The 18,660-nt window shown below is 38.6% G+C and overlaps 1 protein-coding gene across 2 annotated transcripts in view; it reads right to left on the bottom strand.

Moving 5' to 3' along the window:
• Nucleotides 1-18,660, bottom strand: part of WDR70 (WD repeat domain 70) — a 308,716-nt gene that overhangs the window by 193,755 nt on the left and 96,301 nt on the right. For both annotated transcript variants that reach the window (XM_033421244.2, XM_012531649.3), the window contains exon 8: nucleotides 14,208-14,361. In XM_033421244.2, the coding sequence (XP_033277135.1) occupies nucleotides 14,208-14,361 (154 nt within the window). The remainder of the gene's footprint in view (nucleotides 1-14,207; nucleotides 14,362-18,660) is intronic.

The raw sequence follows: 18,660 nt of genomic DNA on the forward strand, positions 1-18,660 counted from the left end.
ATATAATAAAGAAGTAAATAAGAGAAAGCTCTTCCTTACAGAATACTAATAAATATAAGATAAATTATAGAGTTAGAAAAATCATCAGTTTGCAATCATGACAGTAATACCTGATTCAGACAAGAACCATCAATGGATGCTAAAACTAATGGAGGAAAGTCTGGTAACACACAGGGTAATTGCATGGTCTCAAAATCTCCCTGCAAATGGCTTAATAATGACAAAGAGATAATGGTAACTTTATAGTGAAGAAGAAATCTGGTAGGCTCCATCTTAACAAGTGATCCAAGTTTACATCATCAATACTGGGATGCAACTGACATCATGTACTTTCTGATATGAGGAAGTGAGGGTACAATATCATTTGTGGGTCAATCTTTCTAGAAATGCATACCTGACTCTAATTATGAAAAAAAACAGGCAAAATCAAATTCTACATTTTACAAAACAACTGGCTTACAGTCTTCAAAAATATCAAAGTGAAAAAGGGGCAGGGGAGCAGAGGAACTATTCCGAATCAAAGGAGACAAAAAGGCATGATGATTGAACTGGTGAGAAAATAATTAGGGACAAGATCATTAAGATAACGGATGAAACTATTGACTATGGATTAAATAGTATTTTATCAACATTAAATTCATGGTTATATAAAAAAATGTAATGTTATTAGGAACACCACACTAAAGAATTTAAGAGCAAAGGAGCATGATGTTTGCAACTTGTTTTCAAAAGCTGGGGGAAATTAAACACACATACATAACTTTTATGTATGTGCGTATACATATGCGTGTGAGTGTCTGGGGGGGTATATAAGTGAGGTGGGAGGAAAGGAGGGAGAGTGTATATTAGTCGAGGGAGGAAGGGAGGAAGAGATGAGGGGGAGATAAAGCAATGGGGTGAAATGTTAGCAATTGGTAAATCTGAAAAAGGGGTATAAAGAAGCTGTGTACTGATTTTACAACTTTTCTGTAAATTTGAAATTACATGAAAATAAATACTTTAAAAAATATATTCTGGCTGCTCTGTGAAGAAAAGTCTGCTGCAAAAACAAAATAGGAATTAAGAGGGTCAACTGGGAAGATATTGATGTGGTTCATGTGAAAATTGACAGTGGTCTGGACTAGGGAACAGCAAGAAAGTGTTCAGAAGTGAGAAGATCTGGGATACATTTTAAAGACAGAGACAATAGGATTCCCTAAAGAATTGGATCTGGGCTATAATAAGAGATGAAGCCAATGCCTGTGATCTGAGCAACTGTGTGAATGGGGTGACTGTATAAATACGTGTCATTCCTTCTGGCCATGGAGAACATGAACCTCATTCTGTGTTTAGGGAATTCGCCCCAAAAATGACTCTTCGTAGAAGACAGAGGCTACCACTCATAGAGAAGCAAAAAGTCAGATGCCAACTTTGCCAGCCTCCCTTACAGATACGACACAGGAAATGCAATTGAGCTCCAGCCACAACATTCATTTTGAGCTGTGGCTCAAAGACAATGAGGATACCCTCTTTCTATCTCAGTCCATTCAGGCTGCTACAACAAAAATACCATAAACTGAGTGGCTTATAAACATCAAACATTTATTTCTCATAGTGCTGGAGGCTGGGAAGTTCAAGATCAAGGCAGTTTTAGTGTCCGAACTTCCTAATTCACAGATGCGGTCTTTCTGCTATAACCGCACCTGGTGAAGGGGAAAGAGAAGTTTCTCTGTCCACTTTCATAAGGGCACTAAACCCATTCATGAGAGTCCTGCCTTCATGACCTAATCACCACCTAAAGGCACCACCTCCTAGTAACATCACATTGGGGTTAGGATTTCAACATATGAACTTGGGGGAGACACAACATTCAGACCTGAGGACTCTCCTTCAGGACAGCAGTACTGCATCTCCTGCAAGACAGAGTTCCCTGCTCTTCAGTAGCAGTGGTACAAGCTGTGACATTCAATGTCTGGCAGTGGCCCTCACGATTTTATTAGCAAACCAGGTTTGTAGCGTGGTTTGGGGGCACTGTTCCTGCATTTCACATCAAGTGCCATTCACCCCTTCCAGCATTCTCATTACATATACATCAAGTAGAGTAAGCTTCTGCTGCAAGAACAGGTACTGAAATCCTCGCTCATAATTTTTATCAGGCAACTGAAGTGAATTAAAATATATTTTGCAGGAGGTTCCAGTTTCACTCCAGATGGAATATACACATTCCATCCTATCACTCCATCTGATTACAATAAGTTCTGAACAAAATTTTAAAAGTTACTGCCAGAAGACACTGAATAGTAGATAAGATCAAGCAAAAAGGATACAGAACCCAGGTCCCAAGGAGCAGTGAGGTGATGAGTTTCCTGGGGGGATGTTTTCTGCCTTCTCACTTCCCAACATAGGCTCTGGGGCAGCCCACATTGACAACTGAGAGCAAGAGCAGATAGACGGGGTTCCAAGAAAAGGCTGCAATCTCCAGAGGGTAGGGGTGGTGGGTAGGGAGAGTAGTGAAGGACCTGGGAGACAAACTCTTGTGACCTGACCTACCCTATGCCAGGCAAGCACAAGGAACAAAGCTGCAGGTCTCCCCTCAGTGCTGGTACCAGACATGGAAGTAGCCTTTACAGGCCAAAGAACTACTGACTGCCTCCTTTTCACACCAGGCAAGCAGTGGCTCTGAGGTGGCCCTTCTCATCCTCCCAACCAGCTGCAGTGGCCCTGTGAGGCGATCACAGCAGATGACTGCCAGCAACAAAACAGTAACTGCCCTCTCCCTGGTGACAGGAGAAGCCCTTCGGAGAGGATATCTGTTGGCTCTCCTGACCTTACACCAGGGAAAGGCCAGCACCAAAGAGGCAAGGCGTCTCCTCCCCTGACCCAAAAGCAGCAAGGACAGCAAACTCAATGGGGTAGAACACTTTTGATGTTCCATGCCCTCTACTAGGCCAACATTAGCAACAAAGTAAGCCTAAGCCTTCCAACCATACCGTAGCATTTGTAGGACAGAAACTTTCTGATACTCTATGCTTTACATTGGGATAATGCCAACACAGACTAGCAGCACTCTCTTTTCCCACCAACTCATAGAAGCAGCTGCTGAGGGGTAGGTAAAACTTGATTTCTCCATCCCATTCCAGCTTTGCCCAGAGGCATACCCAGTTATAGGAACTGCTACATAGCACAAAAAGAGTAAGTCTCTGGTTTTCCAGCAAGAACACCAGAACAGAAAACTTCTGAAAACAGAGGGTAAAGGGAAAATTATGGGCTTAAGGAATAAGAAAGGTAGAGAAAAATAGCATCTAAATCTGTACAAAAAGTCCTGAGCTCACTCCTGAGGTACATATATGTAAAACCTGTCAGAATCAACTGAAGAAAAGCACTGAGATCTCAAGATGGTGCAGACTACCATCAAGGTTCCACACAGACTCCTGGGTAACACACACATGAGACAAACCAGAATAGCATACAAAGGCATAAAGGCTTTGGAAATTAAACCAATACTGGAAGTAAAAACAGCTCACAAAAGTCAGGTCAGGACATACAGTCTAAAACTAATCAGACTGACTGTCAGCTTAAAAGAAAGCACATATTCACATAAGCAAAAAAACCCTCTAGCATTCTCCAGAAGTTTTAGACAGGAGTCAGAATCTCATAACACAGTATTCAAAGTGTCAAGGATACAATCCAAAATTTAACATACAAAGAACCAGGAAAATCTAACCAGCTCTCAAGAAATAAGACAAAAGATGCCAACCACAAGATGACCCAAATGTTAGAATTCTCAGAAAATTACTTTAAATCAGTGTTTACAATCATGATACAAAAAGGGAAAGCAAACACTTTTGAAACAAATACAAAGATAGACATGCTCAGCAAAGAAAAACAGACTAATTTTTTAAAATGGTTGTACTGAAAAATAATGGAAATTAAAAATTCACTGGAGGGGCCCAATAGTAGAATGGATATGTCAGACAGAGTCAGTGAACTTGAAGACAGGTCAATAGAAATAATTCAATCTAAACCATAGGAAGAAAAACGAATAGGGAAAAAACAAGCAGAGACAATAATATTAGACAATATCAAAAGATTTAGTATTCATGTTATATAAGATTCAGAAAGAAGAGATAGGTGCAAAAAATTTTTGAAGAAATAATGGCTAAAAATTTCCCCAAAGTGGTGAAAAATGTAAACTTACAGATCTAAGAACCTCAGTGAATGCCAAACAAAATGAACTGAAAACAAAAAACAAACTAATGAAAGCCAGAAGACAGTGGAACAATACTTTTAAAGTAATGAGAGAAAAATACTGTCAAGTTAAATGTACAGAAAATGTACTTCAGGAGTGAAGGTGAAATAAAGACATTCTAAGATGAAAGAAAACTAAGAGAACTAATTCACATGGAAAATAAAAGAATAACAAAAAATTTCAAGAATCATTTTATTATTTCAAGAATATTTATTATTTTTTATTCTTATTATTTTATTATTTCAAAAAATATTAACTTAAGAATAATCATGAAGACCTTCTTGGTGGTGCAGTGGTTAAGAATCTGCCTGCCAACACAGGGGACACGGGTTTGAGCCCTGCTCCGGGAAGATCCCACATGCCACAAAGCAACTAAGCCCATGTGCCACAACTACTGAGCCTGTGCTCTAGAGCCCGTGAGCCACAACTACTGAGCCCACGTGCCACAACTACTGAAGCTCGCGTGCCTAGAGCCCGTGCTCTGCAACCAGAGAAGCCACTGCAGTGAGAAGCCCATGCACCGCAATGAAGAGTAGCCCCCCACTTGCCGCAACTAGAGAAAGCCTGCACGCAGCAATGAAGACCAAATGCAGCCAAAAATAAATTAATTTTAAAAAATAATCATGAAAAGAAGGAACAAAGTTGAAGGATTCACACTTTCCAATTTCAAAATTATCTACATGCCAATGTTAATAGCAGCTTTATTCATAAAGCTTTGTAGGTAAAACATGTTTTGCCAATGGAACAGATGTGCAGTGAGAGGGAAAGGGGGCAGTAAAGAAGACGTTTCAAGGAGAGAATAATCAACTGTGTCAGACACTGCTGAGAGTTACAGTATTATGAGAACTGACCACCAGATATGAATGGCATGATGGGTGGGCGCCATGAACAGATAAGTGAGTTAGGTTCCCCTCAATTCTGTGCACCTAAGGTACTAAAAGATAGTAATTAAACTGGCTCATAGAGTAAAATCATAGGACTGTCAGGGATCCCATTAAGCTCTTTCCAAAATAGAAATTTGCCAGTCTTTGCTTATTTAAGAAAAAAAAAAGAATTTCTAATACCAACCAGTAAATAGGTACCTGATCTAGTTTCACCCCATTAAATATCTGCCTCTGGGAAAACAGCTCATGACTTGCAACAGAAAGAACACCCCAATAATCCCAAGATATGCCCTACCTTCAAGGACCTAGATCCTAAACTGCCTTGGCTTCCTCAATCTTGCACACTACTCCACATCTTCATTCTCCCGCTCTGCTTAGCTCAGCTCCACCTCCACTGACATCTTCGCCTGGCCTCTTAATCTAATGTGGAGCCTGCTTACCGCCCAGTCAGTTCCTAGTTTACCATCTTCCTCTCCCACTCCCAGACTCAGGGATTCACCCATTCTCAGCACAATGGGTGCTGCTCAGTCCAGTTCTTAGAATCCCACTTCCTATGCTTTGACATTAACAACAACCCCAAAACTGACCCAGCCCATACAGGTCTTGAAGGCAGGCCCCAGAAAACAGGTCTTCTACTGATATTTGTTGACTAGAGTTGAAATAGCATCTTGAAATATAAAGGATAGTTCTAAGAGGACCAAAAGAAGATGATCCTTATTACATAGAACACTATGATAAAATGTGGTCACCTTAGTTGTTGAATACACAGAATATGAACACAAATAGTAAGTTAAACTGAAGAAATCTGAAAGACTATGAATGTTTCTTGTTTGTAAAGACAAGAGTATGACAAAGGCAATGGGAATGTTAAGTACCCTTGTGTTAAAACAGTGACGAAAATTAGTCATAACAAAAAATGAAGTTCAACTAAGGATTCTTAAATGGAACTAAACAGATTCAGTACCAAGTCTAATATTAGTGGAAAAATTTTTAAAGTGACACCTATTAAAGAAGAGTCGGTGACTAAAACACATTTTCATCAAATAAACTAGGTTTTCTCTCTTTCTCCTTTATCTAAACATAGGCAGGCGCCCCTGGAAAAAAAAAACTTGTTTCCCTCATTTATTTAACAGCCTTAACTGGAAAGAGCCTAGTAGAAAGAATGAAACATCCATTTGTTTCTCATAATATGCTAAACTTTGCATACAGAGAGGACATTATCAAACCATGACGACTATTGGTTTCCTCTAACACACGCGTGCGCGCATACACACACACAGAGGTGTGCTGATCAATACTTGTCCGTCCATACCCCCGTGGCAGCCTCATGACAAACGCTGTAAAATAGCTGCCTCACCACAGCACCATTTGTACTCACTGAATGAAGTGAGGCTCTGTGACCCACAAAAATGAAAGTACCCATGTCTTTGGCATATGGTGAGCTAACTAACAGAAGCAACTCCTATGAAGAGATGAAATGCATCAGGGAATATACCTTGAGCTTTAATCCAAAAGTTCTTCTTAACCAAAGTCTATTCATGGGCTTTCAGGAATCACCAAACTTTCTGAAGTTGCCAGCAAGATTTTCTGTCGGTATATTTTGCTGGAGAAAACGTTCATAGCTTGATTTTGGGAGGTGGCAAACTTCTTCTCTAATGGACTACAGAGTAACTATTTTAGGCTTTCTGGGCCACATAGTCATTGAGGCAACTACCCAAATTCTACCACTGTAAGTACAAAAGCAGTCATGGACAATAGTAAATGAATGGGCATGGCTGTGTTTCAGTAAAACTTTTATTTACAAAACACAGGTTGCAGGCTGGATTTGGATCACAGGCTATATCCTGCTGACCCCTGTTGTAATCCATCACACTCTTAGTAATTTACTTCTAGGAATCAAGGACTCTGAAGTCCAAATCTTTCTAATTCCTGAGCAATTTTAAAATCCATTTGAAGATATCAAAGAGATCGATTCATTCTTCTTTGATCTACTCAACTCTAATGACCTCTTCTAAGATATTTCAGCAGCCCCAACTATGGCTAACTCTGCCCACAGATGGTTCCTTTTCTGAAATCAAGAACTTTCTTTTCAACATCCTAAATTTCAACCAATCACTCAGTGTAAACCTGAGTGTCCTTTTGCTGTACTTATAATGCACAACTTTTGTTATGGAATAACCCCCTCCTCATCATCATTGTACTATATTCAAACACCTCATGAATAGACTCAGGGATATCATACAAATATGCCAAATGACTATCTACAAATTTAGATTTGGTGGTTATTAATGCTCCCACAATTCTTCCAGCAATTTTCCTCTCACACCATCAATAGCTATTCTAAGCCTTCACTGTCCTACATAAGGCCTCATCCCAACACCTCCTAACACAAAACTAGGAAATGACCCTGTGACTACATGGTGATACCTTCAACTGCCTATCTAAGGCTCACCACCTATAAACGTACCTGCACATGAGCCCATCCTTATCCCTCCATTCCCAGTGTAAATAAATTCCCTCCTCCCACTCAAAGCTAATTCCTGCTCTTATGTCTGATCTCTATCACTACCACCTCCTCAGGGACTTTCATAATTACTTAGTATGTTTGGTATTTGCAGAACCGTGTTAGTTTTCTATTGCTGTGTAACAAATTACCACCAACTTAGGGGTTTAAAACAACTCCAATTTATTAGCTAACAGTTTGGGGGGTTAGAAGTCCAGTCACAATCCAGAAGTCTGAATTTTCTGCTCAGGGTCTCATAGGCTAAAATCAGGATGTCGGTAGGGCTTCCTTCTGGAGGCTCTGGGGAAGCATTTGTTTCCAAGTTCATTCAGGTTGCTGGCAGAATCCAGCTTCCTGTGGGTGCAGGACTAAGATGCCTATTTCATTGTATCTGTCAGCTGGGGGCTGCTCTCAGCATCTAGAGGCTGTGTCCTTGCCACATGGATTCCTTCACCTTCAAAGCCAGCAAATGAAAACCTTTCTCTTGTTGAATCTGAATTAGGCAAAGCCATGCCCCAAAATCTTTGCAAAAACAATCTCTTCATGACATATACACACTACCATATATAAAATAGATAACTAATAAGGACCTACTATATAACACAGGGAACTCTACTCAATACTCTGTAATGGCCTATATGGGAAAATAATCTAAAAAAGAGTGGATATATGTATATGTGCAACTGATTCACTTTGCTGTACACCTGAAACTAACACATTGTAAGTCAACTATACTCCAATAAAAATTAAAAAAAAAAAAAAAAAAGAACAGGGGAAAAAGAAATCCCTTCTTTAACCATAGCCCTTGCTGAAATGGCTAAGAAATAACCTCCTTAAGCTTCCTAGAGGTCACCCGGTTTGTTTGAGAAAATCTGTGAGGCACATGCTTCATTTCTTGGAAGAGTCTTTAGTGTGACTGAATATTCTGACCTTTTGATCTTTCTGAGGTTTTAGCAGAAGGTTATATAGCCACACCCTGGGCTTTTTCCTCTATGCCACACTTTCAGAAGCAATTTCTTCATTTTAACATTCTTTGCCATCTGGATAGGTTCAAAATTAACTAAATCATCTAGTACTCATTCCTTTTTAACAAGACTTCTCTCAGTTTACCTTTTTTCTCTCATATTTTATTATAAGTAGCAAGAAGAAACCAGGCAGTACTTTCAACATTTTGCTTGGAAATCTCCTTGGCTATAGCTATGCACCCAACTTCATCACTCAGGTTCTGCTTGCATCTTCAAAGCCTTAAGGGGCAGGGAATCTTGGGTGCCTTCTTAGAATTCTTCCTACAAGGACTGTGTGTGTAGCAATTCTGAAATTACTTTCTATGGACTATACCACTGAAGAAATGAGAAAATATACTGGTGATGCTGGAGGCCAAGTTTCTCACTGGAGAAATGAAATACAAATATGGAATGGGGAAAGGCTAGGAAGTTGGATTACAATTAGATATATCAGGGTGAACTCATGATTTTTTAATATATTTTGTTTATTTTTTGATTGGTTGGTTTATCCTCCCAGCCCCAGCTCTGTCTTCTGAAATTGTCTAGAAGCATTAACACCTCAGCAGCAATGAACATATCCAGTGCCCAGATGTTGATTTGTAAATAGAATTCCCTATTCAGAAGAGCCATGGAATGCTAGAGAAATCAGAACAGAAAAGTACAAGGTGAGCCAGGAACTTTTGTTGTGCCAGAATGTAAGAAAGTACCCCCCAAATGATGGGGATATGTCAAAAGGATAGAAACCAGTGTTATGGAGTTTCTATTAGATAAAAAGCTCTGGAAATATTCAGAAACTGCAAAGAAACACAATGTACTTTAAATCACTGCATTTTTTAGAGTTTATATTTGCAGTTAAAACCATCAGTTACAAATGCTTAAGGAAATAAAAATATACCTAGAATTCACAGTTTACAATATTTTATTCCTAAGAAACAATATTTACCATTAAAAGGACATGACTAAAATATTTCATCTCCAAATAATAAGGGCAATTTTCTCGAGTGGCTGGATATCAGAATAACTACACGTACTATTCAAATATAAATACAGCATCTGAAAATACCTTTTCCCCAGAATTCCTTATAAAGCTTCTAATCTCCATAATTAAAGTATACTCACAGAGAGATGGCCCACTAAAATATTCAAGAATTCTGGTGTCCCCTGAGCCTGTCCCCTCCCACTTTAGCCAAGTAATTATGAAATAAATGGCACAGAACTGTTTTAATGTTGAAAAAGAAAAAGGCTGAAGGCAAAGTATGTGTCTAAGAGTTTAAAGTAATAGAGAAAAACACTCTGGGACTTCCCTGGCGGTCCAGTAGTTAAGACTTCGCACTTGCACTGCAGGGGGCGCAGGTTTGATCCGTGGTAGAGAACTAAGATCCCACATGCCGCAGGGCGCGGTCAAAAAGAAAGAACAGATAAAAAGAAAAACACTCTCTGATTGGAAGTAATGTACTAACATTCTCGTTTAGAATAAGTAAGTTTTAGATGACAATATAACTACAGTTTTTAAAGCATGCTTTTGAATGGTTTAAGGGTTGATTCCTGTTTATCCTTGTCCTACTTTCCTAATGACTTAAACCTGAAGAAGTAAGGTCCCATTTCCCCAGATAATATAACCAATAAATCCCATGAACCCCAGATCAGTGACCTTCATATTTTAAAGACACAGCAGAACCTGATTTTCAAAGGATATCTTATAGAGAACTCCAACACATAAAACAGACAAAATTGGAACTTCTCTGGCCGAAGGAGGAGGCCTGCTGCCCCTCACTCACACTCTAAGGCCTCTCATTCCACCCCACTACAGGCCCTGAGGCATTGGCATACAATACCAAGACTGCAGAACATGTAAAATGTGGCTCCAAACAATAAATGATGTAAAGGTTCCGGTGTGATCAGAAAAAATGTTTTTCAGATGCATAAAGGAAAAAATACACAAACGGACATCTTAATAGTGATTATATTTGGGTAGTAGAGTTATAAGTATTTTTTCTTTTTTTATTTTCCAAATTTTTAATAGTCAATAAGAATTACTGTTAGAAACCCAATAAACTATTTTTAAAAGGTATAAATATGAATACTCTCCCTGTAATGTAATGCATTGTGCTGCAGTATGTAACAGAAAAAAAAAATTCTGTACCACTATAGGTACACATTAAAAAGAAATATACACATACACACAAAGACACAAAGTTTAGAGATAAAAATCTAATGATATAACAATTTAATAATCTAATTAGAAAGGCCTGTTTATGTTTGAAGTACATAATATTTTATAGTAATAGATCAGATATATTTAATAGTTTCCTTTAATGTCCTACTTGTTGAACTTTCCAGTAAAGCCACAAGTTAATAATTACTCCTGGAATCAGAAAAGAAGCTTAGAAATTAAGAAAAAGTGTCCAATGAAATCTGCCTCTTTCAAATAATAATTCTTGCATTTCTAAAACCCATCACTCAAGCCAAAGACTACAATTAAGTTACAAGTAATGTTTCCTAAACAAATAGTTAATTATATTTGCTTCTGGAAAATGGAGAGAGTAAATATTAACCATGATTTTGAAATCAAAGTAGAGATAATATTAGACAAGATTGGGAGAGTTATAATATTTAGTTACAAAATACGGTTGTTTTTTGTATATTGGTAATTAACTTAATATTTTAATTTCCTACATTTCTACATAGATTTGTTTATCCACCCTCATCCTACTTGCCCAATAATCTTACTATATGTAATATATTTATATAAACATATATATATTTCTGAAACTGCAGAAACAACCAGATACAGAACCAACCAGATTTCTTTCTTCTTGAAATTTTCTTGGCTAAAGCCTAAATCCACAAAGTCTTAAGTCTTTTTATAACGTAAGAAGCCCTGAGCAGCTGAAATCATTAAGAGCTTAGAAACTGGCAAAAACTTCTCTTCCTCATATTATTTAAGCAAAATTGTAACCATAAACTAAAAAAGAATAAGTTAAATAAGAGTTTTTAAAGCTTTCCTTTCCACAAACCCATTGTTTAAATAAAGTTTTAGATTCCCAAAAGCTTCAAATAAAACAGATAAAAACAGAACTATTTGAGTTTAAGATAGGGAGATTGATCTGGAGCCCTATCTGCTTTATTTCCTTATCACCATCACCCTCAAAACAACATCTTTGGTGGAATCCTTAGGGCAATGATTTTAAGATGAGGGGAGAGAAACTCTAGTGGAATACGTGGGGGAAAAAAAACACTATTCAAGCCACCACTACAATATAATTGCATATAGCATTATGTTTAAATTATATTTGAATGCTGTTTGAATCATCTAACACACACTGGACACTCAATAAACAGTCAATAAACAAAAGGAAAGGCATAAGACCGTGATCCTCATTAGGATTAAGAAGCATTTCACTAGGCTTCAGCAGAGGGCAGTTTGAAACACACTGTATTAATTTATTCCAATAGCTCAACTAGAGCGCCTAAAATAGATTACAGTCAATTCTCATTACTCTCAGTAGTTATGGTCTACAAAGTTCTGCAAACACTGAATTATCAAATACAGGATTAGATTGCTGCAAGTCTCTGGTCACATTTTTGTCAACCAATCAATACATAACTTTGTTTTATATATGTTTGTGTTTAAGGACATCTTTTATTTAATATATATAGTTGAGTCATTAACAATGAACTCATAGCCAACAGCACTATAACTCTTTCCTGAATGAAGCTTATCTAACACATGTATTTTCTCTATAAGGCACATCAAAGACTTTCTTGAACTTAGGTAACACTTGACAGGACTACAGCAATTCAGCCCTGGGGGCCATTTTAAACAGCAAGATCACCAACAAAAAGCACAAAAATAAGAAAAATGTAGCACTAAATAGACTTCCAAAAGGACACTTGATTACAGCATGAGAACTGAAACAAGAAGGGAGAGCATCGCCTTGCTCAAATGCTTTTTTGCCACTCTGCCAGATGCATGTCTGGAAGTTACCATGAAAGGGCTGTGAGTATTGATTTTGGGTTTACAAAAAAGTTTTAGCAAGTAGGTGAGCTTGCAAATACAGAAATCACAAATAATGAGGATCGAGTGTATTTTCTTAGACAATCAAATCTCATGTAAGATGCTGACTTAGGCACAACCCAAAAGGTACTAGAAGAAGGTACTAGATAGGAGGGGAAGAAAGAGTGAAAATCAGAATTCAAATGAAGCCTCAAAATTCTACATCAACCATATGCACTGACACTTTAACATATCTTTAAATCATTTTTATTTATGTATAGGAGAGATTTACTTAGAGAAATATTACAACACATAAAAACTACATAAAGTCTTAATTTCCACTCATACAGTGGTAGACTTGATATAATACATAATAAAAACCTTTTAAAATCCGGAATGCACAAAGTGCTGCACAGTGTGGTCACTAAATTAAAAATTGCATTATTGTTCCCAATCCATCACCCCTCCCTGTAGCCACAACCTCTGACATGTGGTACTACAGTTCCTCTCACTAGAGACCAGATGTTACTCATGGTCATGTGATTTGCTTTGGTCAGTGGAATGCTCGTGGACATGATATGAGCAATGGCTTGAAATATGCTTTCAGAGTTGGAGTTTCCTTCTTGTATTTCTGCCATCACCATAAGAAAAACATGCCCTCAGGTAGTCTGTTTGTACAAGGAGGAACAGAGTCACACAGAACAAGCCTACACTCTATCTGCAGCTTGGAGCCAAGCCCAGGCAAGAGCAGCCAACCCATATATATGTTAGCAATTATAAATAAGCCATTAAGTTTCATAGCATTATTGGGACTACAGTTAATTGATATTTAATATACATTAATTTTAAAATATCATTATACCACTAAAATCCTTTACATAAAAAGATTGATGAGACCCTTTTTCATTCTTGTCCTAAAGCCTAGTACATAGTAGGTTTGTGGTAGACTGTAATTCAAAAGATGGCTGCATTCATATCTTGCAACCCCCGTGATACTTTACAATGTGATCTTGCCATTCACCCACCAAATGGTGAAGTCTATCTCCTCTCTCCCCGAATTTGGGCTGGTCCTATGATGCTGTGTAAGACTCAACACCAGACCTTAAGGAATCTGAAGTTCCCATGTTCATCCTTCATGGAACCTAGTCACCAAGCAGCAAGTCAAACCACACTAAGTGTCTACCACACTGTGAGAAAACCCAAACTAGACACGTGGAAGGAGAAAGGGGGCAGGGTTGGAGGGAGAGAATGTGTGCGTGTGTGTGTGTATGAGAGAGAGAGAGAGAGAGAGAGAGAGAGAGAGAGAGAGAGAGAAGGGGTAGGGGAAAAAGGAAGAGAGAAAGAAATGCCACTGGTGAGAGCACCAGCTGTAAACCATCAGAGTGAGGTCATTTTGGACTTTACAACTATCCTAGTGCCCCAGCTGACACTATGAAGCAGAAGAACTTCCTGGTCAATGCACAAAATTGCAAGAAATAATAAATTATTTTTAAGACATTAACTCTGGGGGTAAATTATGGCAGCACCAACAAGTTGTTAGTAAATGTGTACTGAATTAATTAAATTCACTAAAATACTGTGTCATACTTACCTTGGTGTTGGCCATATCTACAATATACTGGTCTCCCTTTATACACTCCATTACTTCAAAACCATCTCTGTCAATCACTTTGGCCTGAGAGCTTCCAGATACAACAAGAATCATGTCTCCTGTGTTACTGTACTGTAATGACTTGATCTGATGGCTATGAAAAAAAAAGACAATCTGGTAAGACACTGAGCATGTTTATACTTTCACTTATTAAGCACTGTCAGAAAAATAGTCATACAACTCCACAAATTGTTAATTCTACAAAATCAGGAACATCAACCTCAAATGGGCCCTCAACACCAGTGCCTACCCTGTTAAGTTCTCCTCCCACTCTCCACAGCAAGCTATGAAAATCTCTACTCGCCTTAAATCTTCAACCCAAACAACTCCCCCTCTGTAGCTGTTGATTCTTCCTGCTCTTTCCCAGAAGAAACATATAAGAACTGCGTCAACGTCCTCTGATTACTGTTATAAATGTATCTGCTTCTGAATGCCTCTCTTGCCTCTTCCTTTTGATTACAATGGTGAAAATGAACCTCTTCCTGCCCCAGGCATATCTACTACCTATATTCTGGATCCCACCCCTTTCCAGTCTCCTCAGTAACTTCTGACTACTCTCCCTCTCTCTCCTCCCCTTCACAGCTAAGCTATCTAAACAAGTTTTCATCTCCCTCCTTATTTCTCTAGCACTGTAGTATCCTTTCCACCCTCACCACACCACTGAAAGTGATCTTGCCATGTGGCTGTAGTGAATGCTACGATGTGCCACCCAGATCAATCCTTTCAGGACTGAAGTACTCATTCCCCCAAACTTCCAGGATTTGGCCTGCTGGTGGCTTACAACTAAACTAAACCCTCAGGAATTTCCCTGAATCACAGAGAACTCCCTCATCCAAGGTTATGTTACCATCCCAAAACATCCCACAGTCAATGACTGGTCAATGTGCAGTAAAATGGTCCAGCCCTCTGTTTCAATCAGGAATATCTCAGAAGGGTTATTCCAGCTTCAGATCTCCCTGCGGGAATCAGCTGAGACTGCTGTTGCAACTACCGACCAATTCAGTTCCTCCATCTTCCTAATGCCATTTCCCTGCACCTTCTCTCCTAGGGGTTGATCCCAGAAGCACTCCTCAACAAACCTCCTACATGCAAATCCTAAAGTTTCAAAATGTTTTGGGGGAACCTAACCTGAGAGACTTGGTAGCAAAAGTAGACCTGTGAAGTCCACTCCAGTGGTGTCACTGACTGGTTAGCAATGACGACCCCATCTCTGGTGGTACATAGTCCCTGATAAGCTGCAGCAGCGCAAATGCAACTGCTAAAACTGTTGGTCAAAGGGAAGGCACTGGCTGGTGCAATACTTCAGGCATTTGAGAGGTACAGGAAAGGAAGTAATTGAAAGGTCTATGGAACTGGGTAGCTTATTGCTAGGGGCAGTCAGCGCAAAAAAGAACGACAATGAAAGGCTGAGGATGATTAATCACCAATTAAAGACTACAGACTGAAAGCCGGAGGGCCCATTTAGCAGCATATAAAGACAGGGTTATTGCTCTCTGTCAGGTAAGTGCTATGCAGTCACTGATCCCATAAAGCAGGTGTTTTCTACTTCTATTAGGAAGGAAGACCAAAAGCAGTTGACAGTCATATGTAAATCAACAGCAGCATACATTTACATGCTTGAACCAGGGCTATGTTAATTTTCTAGTCCTTTGTCTTAAAATAGTCCCAAGGGACCTGGATCACCTGGAGAATCCAAAGAAATTCATGCTGGTCCATGATCTCCATGACAGCATGTTAACTATATCAGGTGAGCAAAATGTCTAAACTACATTGGTTAGAAACACTCTCCCCAGGAGATGCGAGATAAAACCTAGAAAAGATCAGGAGACTGAGAAAAGGAGATGTGGGGAAGATCCACATAGACAGACATATGAAAGTGGACACCAAAAATGAAGCTCTCTGTGTCACATGTTAACCTCAGAGAGCATCAACCTTAAAAGAGGCAATGAACAACCATGCAGACAAAGTTAGGTGGCCAGTTCAGCTGACATTAGCTAGCTTTTGTCATCGTCCACTCCACTCTTAACGCGATAGGCTCATAAATGAAACAGTGGTGCTAGCAGGGATGAAAGTTATGCATGGGAATGACAACAGCTCTCCAAAGTTGACCTAACTATTGCTGAAGGTCCTACCCGCCAGTAACAGAGGCCTATGGTAAGACCCCCTCCCAAAATCAATACTAAGCTAATAAATATGTAAAATACATAATATGAAAGACTGTGATATGTGTACAGGGAAAAACAGAATGGGGAAGGCAGATAGTAGGTACCAAGGGGGCAGGAATAAATATTTTAAGTGGAGTGGTCAGGAAGTAAGTGACTGAATAGTTTATCAGGTAACTGAGGTAGTAGGTTATGCAGATATTTTCAGGAAGAGTGTTCCGAGAAGAGGGAACAGTTACTAGAAAGGACCTGCAGGAAGAGAATACTTGCTTTGTTCCCAATGTGGCTGTAGAATGAGCAAAAAGAACAGGAGTTGGAGATAAGGTCAGAATGCAGCCAGTGGGGTGGTGCAGATCATGGAGGGCCAGGTAAGGCACCAAAAGGACCTTGGTTTTACTCTCTCTAGAAGAAATGAGAGGAAACCCACTAGAGCATTTTGAGCTGAGAAATGACACAATCTGACCTATTCTGTACAGAACCACTTTTTTGGCCTGGACTATTTTATAGTCTGAAGTCTATGGAGCCCTTCTTAGAATGTTTTTAAACACATTAAAAAAAACACACTAGACACACCATGGAAATCATTCATAAAGAAATAACTATAAAAATATATATTTTTTAAATTTGTGACATAATATGGAGTTTCTACACTAATGTATCAAGTAACTAGGCCTAGAGGCAGGTCTGATAACTTCTGTAATTTCAAAGCAGTGATGATCATAAACAATATATCTTTCAATATACCTGTAACAATGGTAATGTGATATGAAAGCATCTGAAATTTGCAGGTACACCTGTGACTTTGTTGCCTACTTTCATAATTAAAGGAAATGCTAAATTTCAGTTAGAAGTTAGTGAAAGGAAAGAAATTTTTATCCAGGTTCACAGAAATTGGGAGAACCAGACATTGAACTCATGAGCCATAGAATTCTGTATAACTATAATTAAGAAATTAAGTGACAAGGTAGAGATCTTATATAGAGAACTGAAAATAAAAAAAAAGAAATATGAAGAAATTCTAGAATGAAAAATACATAACTGAAATTTAGAACTAATAAATGGGTTTAATAGCAGAGAATTAACAGTTAAAAGATCATTTTTAGATTGAAGCATGGTGAGAAAAAATGGAAAATGCAGAAAAAAACATAAGATACACATTAGATATGGTAAAAAGGTATCATACTGGAATTGCAGAATGGAAGGAGTGAGAAGCAAAATGTGCAGAGGTGACTGTCAAAATTGGAAAAATGATAAAAGACACTAAACCAGAGATTCAGTAAGTATTATAAACACCAGAAGGATAGTAGAAAACCACACCCAGGCATATCATAGTAAAACTGCTGAAAACTTAAAAGACAAAAGTAAAACGTTTAAAACAGCCAGAGCGGGGGGAAAAAATTCCTTCAGAAGGGTAAAAATAAAACTAACGGAAGACTTTTGCAAAGAAGCAACAAAAGCCAGAGGACAACGCAATGATATCTTCAAAGTTCTGAATAAAAATAACTGCCTAGATGGAATTATAGGATCACTAAAAATAAAGACAAAATAATTTCCCGAAAAACAGAAGCCAAAAGAGTTTGTCAACAGCTGACTATACTAATGGAAAGAGCGCTCAGGCAGAAAGAAAATGACCCCAGATAAAAGCATACAGAGTATGGTATGAAAAATAATAGAAAGGGAGGATATATAAGTAAATCTCAATGACTACTGACTTCATAAAACAACAATAATATATCTGATGGGACTTAAAATGTATACACACACACATACCCATATATAAAATTGAAATACATGAAAAGAACTGCAGAAGTGTAGGAGAGGATAAATGTAGTTACATATGGTAAATGTTCTAAAGTCTTTGTATTGACTGGGAAGGGGTAAAAGTACTAATTTTTAATAAAATTTCAGTCTATTATTAGAATATATGATGTAATCTTTAGGGTAAGCACTAAAGGAACAGTAAAAGACACTAACAAGCCAACTGAGAGGAGAATATATAGTATTAAAAAATTAATGCAGGGACTTCCCTGGTGGTGCAGTGGTTGGGAGTCCACCTGCCAATGCAGGGGACATGGATTCAAGCCCTGGTCCAGGAAGATCCCACGTGCTGCAGAGCAACTAAGCCTGTGTGCCACAACTACCGAGCCTGTGCTCTAGAGCCTGCGAGCCACAACTACTGAAGCCCATGTGCCACAACTACTGAGCCAACATGCCACAACTACTGAAGCTTG

This window comes from Orcinus orca, chromosome 3 (genome assembly GCF_937001465.1).
Source record: "Orcinus orca chromosome 3, mOrcOrc1.1, whole genome shotgun sequence".
NCBI classification, from domain to species: Eukaryota; Metazoa; Chordata; class Mammalia; order Artiodactyla; family Delphinidae; genus Orcinus; species Orcinus orca.